At 45.0% G+C, this 5548-nt stretch overlaps 1 protein-coding gene across 1 annotated transcript; it reads right to left on the reverse strand.

The window, feature by feature from the left end:
- Positions 1-3308: 3308 nt before the first annotated feature.
- Positions 3309-4733, reverse strand: LOC144580979 (actin-related protein T1-like). Its single transcript, XM_078362352.1, has one exon. It carries the CDS (start codon positions 4533-4535, stop codon positions 3405-3407), a length of 1131 nt encoding a protein of 376 aa, XP_078218478.1. The 5' UTR covers positions 4536-4733; the 3' UTR covers positions 3309-3404.
- Between the last annotated feature and the right edge of the window lie 815 nt (positions 4734-5548).

Consider the following 5548-nt stretch of genomic DNA (forward strand, 5'->3'; position numbering starts at 1 on the left):
CACCTCAGAGAAACAAAGAGCCATGGCTGATCAAAGTGATCATCCAGGAGTAGAGTGGCTGTGATATAGGCCCAAGCCTGGGGGCCCTGCCTTGTGACGAACAGGTGAAGACGAGTCTTCCGGGGAAGACAGTCTAGTCTCCTCTCTGTAGCGTGGCTTCAGTATTCTGAAGGTGCGAGGAAAGCAATCAGGCTCTCTGCTCTTTCCCCAACCCGCAGACAGCAAGAGCGGGTACGACAGGGGTGGCAGTAGCAGACGGACCTCCAGTGGCCCGTGGGAACTCCACCCCAGATTTGAGAAGAGCCACTGCTGATCAAAATGTTTGGCTGGGGGTGGGGCGGCTGCACTGTGGCTCCGAGCCTGAAGGCCGTGTTTGGTGAGAAGCAGACGGGGCAGGGACTCATGAAGGAAATAGGAAGGCCACCTTTCTGTACGAGAGCTATGGCATGTTGGAGGCACACGACAGTTCTAGAGTGTTTGCTCCCTCCTCAGCCTGAGAACAGAAAGGGTAGGGAGGGACCTTGACAATGGCAATCACAGAAGGTATGCTGATTACATCTGGGAGCTCCATCCCAGATAATTGCAGAGCTGCCACCACGTGGAGTACTCGGGCAGAGGTGGAGGGGCTGCACCGGCGTCCCAGGCCAGTCTGCAGTGTGTCTGCTCCTCAGCACTGTGGATGCAGACTCTATCCTTAGGGCACGTGAGAGGGACCGGCCTCCCTCCACGGCAGTGCTATAGCAGTGAATGCTGGGGTGTTCGGGGATCCAAGGATCATGGAGCCTCATGGGTGCTTGAGGCAAATCTCTGTGTTAGTCTGGAGGTATAGGGGGTCAGGATGGATCTCTTGTGCCCAAGGTTGCTTAGGTCCATGGCAGAAGGGTGGAGGATCCCCAAGGACTTTTGCTCGTTTGCCTTTTCCCCATGGTAGGAAACCTCCGCTGGTTCCATGTCGGCCCCAGTGGGAGGCTGTCCTGCCTCTTTTCTCTCTGCTCTCTGCGCGTTACTATTGTGTCTTTAATTAATTCTGATGTGCCCTCCTGGATGATCAACTTAAAGAGCTTTACTCCTCACTCTGTCACTTCTCTGTGAGAACGACACGACATAGCTGCTTCCAGTCAGTCATCTTTCTCGTTCCTACTTTAGGTTTTTGGAAGATGATTCTGTAATGTGTGAGTAATGACAGTTGGATTTATTCTTTCCTAATTCTTATACTTTTCGTTGCTTCTGTCTACAATGATTTCTTTAGTATGTCCATTTATTCTGTCTGTACAGGGGACACATTGTTCTGTTTATGCTCCTCATCTTTCTGTGATAGCTCATTATCACATCCTGCTTTTACACTTCCTGGTTATTTGTCTACGTTAATTCTGTTTGCTTTTATAAATTCTGCAATTGGGCACCTAGCATATGTATACGCAGCGTGTCTTTCCTTACGTATAAACCACTGAAGACTATACATTTCTTACTGATTTCAGTTTTACCTGTATCCCATTATCTTGAGAGCTAGTGTTTTGTTTTCGTTCACTTTTTTATGTAAATCCATTACAATGTCTCTTTTTGTGTCCTTCTATTTAAAAGTGTCTTTTGATCTTTACATTATCTGAACATTAACTTAATGCTTAGGGTTTTTACAATCAGAGTTTAAATTAATGTAAGCCTTAAGTCAATTATTTAAGTCATTTAAATTATTAAGAAATGAAAGGGTTAAGAATTTCTGTTAATTTTAAAGGTTTTTCCAGTTAGAATTTCTTCGGTTTCAACTTAAAGATTCTAAGGTGAAGTAGTACTTTTCTTTCCGGATAATGCAAATACATTTAAATATTTTCGATTCGAACCAGTATTCACGATTTGTGGCCATGTTTGTAGTACAGAAGATTTAGTGTCTATTTCTGTTGCTATAAATTTATACCATCAACATTTTTAAATTTACCCCCATTTTCAGCATTGTGAAACTTCATTATGTTTTCTAACATGTTATTTGGTGATTCTGGGGTTATGTCTGTGTCTTGAGAAAATCTTGTACACCTTTCTGTGGCAATAGTCTGCTGACGGTAAGTATTTTTAGTTATTATTCAAAGATGTCTCTTATGTTATTACCGTCTTTCTTGTAATGGCTTCTTCCTGAGCATGTAATACTCTATTGACAGTAATGTTTTTGTAGCTTAATTTGAAGGTGTTCTTCCACTATCTTGTTTCTTTGTGGTTTGGATAAGTTACCTGTACAAAGTAGTTTGCTATTAAGCCAACTCTCTGAAATAAATGTAAAAATGAAAAGAATTGACTTATAGCGACCAGAGGGCTTGACAGGCTTCATGGCTGTGCTTAGGTAGCGATGCGATTACTCTAAAAGTGGAGACGAAAAGACATGTGAAAACTATACATCTATTTTTTTTTAAGTGAATGGTCTTATCTCATCCAGGCCGAAATTTATAATAGAATCCTTCCTTTTTAAAACTGTGTTGCACCCTTTCCTTCCAACTGCATTACCTCTCATTCCATGCTTCAAGTTGTGTGAAGTATGTGGTGTCTTTACTTCCATACTTTTCTTGAAATCCTTGTAATCGTATAAAATCCCATGTATTTATATACGTATTAACTTAATGAGAAGTAGTACTTCTGTATGTGTAATTTATTCGGTGCTCATTTTATCGGTAACTGTTAACTGTTTCCAGTGTTTGATCCGTAGCAAAATGATGCTATATATAGCCCTGAGATGGAAAATGGTAAAAATGCACAACAATAAATTACAAGTACTGATTCCTCATGCTCCAACTGGGAACAAAAACCCTGAGCTTAGAGGGCCTTAGAAAACGGTGATGTCTGTGCCCAAGTGTTTTTCCCTTCCGATGAGTGTTTTGATCTCATAACAGCAGCGCAAGAACCTTACTGCACTAACTAGAGTACAAAATTGCTCTAGGGTTCAAACAGGTACAATGACTCGAACCCTTAGACTGGTGGGGGATTTCTGGTTCTGCTTTGTTTCCTTCCTTTTCCCCACACTTTTCTTCGTGATTTAGTCTCCTGGGTACTGGGCCTATGAGAACCACCTAAGGTAATAATTTAATTTAAAGATTCTCGGGATCCTACCAAATCAAGCTCCTAGGTATGACTCCCAGGCACCTTTGGCTGTAAATCCCGTGCATGAACGTAACCTCAACATAGCACCCAAGGTTTTCCTGGGAGAAAGACATCTTAAGAGGTCTATGGGAGAGAAGAGAGTAAAGAGCAACCTCACGATTCATGACATGTATTCATAGATCGTAGTGATACTAGGAGTAAACTGAAACTTGAAATGATGAGACTTTTATTGAGCATCAGGCTGAAGCCCAGAAGAAAATGCCACCTCCCACTGGGACTCCTCTAATCTGGCACTTCAAGATGTCCCCTCTGCTCAAGGATCTTTAAAAGCACTTTCTTTGAACCACAGATGTCCCATACTCCTTGAACTCCACAGAGGTGACCCACCTGGGCCTGAAACTGCTCATAGAGGTCATGATGGATGCACCAATCCACGCAGAGAAGCACCTGTCAGGAGGAGCCGTGATCTTGATGGGAGTCCCCTTGGAAGCCAGCTGCTCCAATTCTTTCATGAGCCTTTCCTCCAGCCCAGGGAAGAGAGTGGTGCCCCCGCAGAGCACAATGTCTGCAAAAAGGTTCTTCTGGATGTCAGCGTCACACTTCATGATGCTGCTGGAGACCATTTTTGAGAGTCCCGGGCTGTGGATGCCCAGCCGGTCAGGTGCAAAAAGAACCTCAGGCACTTGGTGCAGCTCATTCCCGAAGCCGATGACATGTCCATCTGGCAGTCTGTATGCCCCCAGGACCTTTCCCCGACAGTTGCGTAGCTCTTCCTCTGGCTCAAAGGCGATGTAGCACAGCTTCTCTTTGATGCTATTCACCACGGCCTTGTTAAGGACGCAAGGGAAGTTACACCCGCTAGCCAAGAGGAGCCGGGTGAGGTGCTCTGTGATGTCCCTCCCTGCCACATAGAGTTTGGTGACTGCGTGAGGCAGGGAGTAACCCTCATAGACGGGGACAGCGCAAGTGACCCCATCACCGCTGTCCACCACCAGGCCTGTGACACAGGCAGAGGCATAGAGCGCTGCCACTGCATGGTTAGACAGGTAAAAAGCAGGCACCCTGAACTTCTCGAACATGATTTCTGCAACCTCTTCTCGAATTGCTCTAGGGTTCAAAGAGGGCTCGGTCACAAGGAAAGGCTGTTGGCTGGGGTTTACTCGCAGCTCCCACTCAAAGAGATGTTTCCAGAGTGCCTCCATGTCATCCCATCCTCTTACCAGTCCACGCTGGACGGGGTAGTGCAAACATAAGGCCTCATACTTGAACAGGGCTTCTCGCCCCACTAAGTACTTCTGATTGGGTCTTGCTGAAGGCTTGTTGAATTTAGGATATCCCAAGACAGAGTTCGTGACATGGCGGGGCCCAAGCTCTCCAGACAGGCCTGCTTTGCAGAGTCCTGAACCGTTGTCCAAAATTACAGCAGGAACATCTAATACGTGTGGATTAAACATGTCTGCGGCATGCTCTTCTGGACTGCCCCCAGATCAAGAAAGAACACTTACGTCACTTGGTGAGATGACAGGCACCTTTAGGATTTCTTAAGCTGCAGGGTTCCGAAGTTCTCAGGTTATCACCCAGGTAGAACTAGTGGGCTGCCTTCAGTCCACAAGGAGAACCCATCCTCAACCTCTGAATCTTGTCTCCTTTCTGTAGTCCCAGGGCCTGCTGAGGCAACATGAAGGGTGATTGCCCTCCATGTCACAATCCAGCCAAGGCAACAATTGTCCCCCCTGAGACTCAGAGGGGCGGGGTCTCTTGAGCATCACAGGGGTGGGGCCTCTTGAGCATCACAGGGGTGGGGCCTCTTGAGCATCACGGGGGCGGGGCCTCTGAGCCACTAGTACTCCCTACTCAGATACAAAGCCAAAGAAGTCCAATCATACCTACAGAGCTGCGAGAAACACTATTCTACATGCTTTTGCCTGGAATTCGGTGGCCACTTATTTTTAGATCTATATTTAGGAATAGAATTGCTGAGTCTTATGACAACCCCATGTTAAACCATTTGACTTTAATTTATGTAAGTTCTTTGTTCCCATGTGGTGGTGACCCCTTACATTCCCACAGCCACTGTAGGAAAGTTCCTACTTCTCCACATGCTTCTAAATTCTGTTATCTGACTTGAAGATTCTAGGCATTCTAGTGTGTGTAAAACGTTATCTTATCGTGGTCTTGATCTACAGCTTTAAGTATCCATGTTGAGAATCTTTTTTATGTGCTTATTGGCCATTCTAATCTCTTCGTGGGGAAATGTCTATGCAGACCCTTTGCTTTTTATTCCTTAGGTTGTCTTTTGAGTATTTCATTATGACTGCTCTTTACACATTCAAGAGTCTAGTGTTTATCAGATACATTATGTGCATACATGCTCTTCTATGCTTGTCTTGTCTTTTCACTTTCTTGTTAGTGTTCCTGAAATTACAGAGCTTTAAAACTTTAAAGTAGTCAAGTTTCTCAGTCTTGT

Source organism: Callithrix jacchus, chromosome X (genome assembly GCF_049354715.1).
Source record: "Callithrix jacchus isolate 240 chromosome X, calJac240_pri, whole genome shotgun sequence".
In the NCBI taxonomy this organism is placed as follows: Eukaryota; Metazoa; Chordata; class Mammalia; order Primates; family Cebidae; genus Callithrix; species Callithrix jacchus.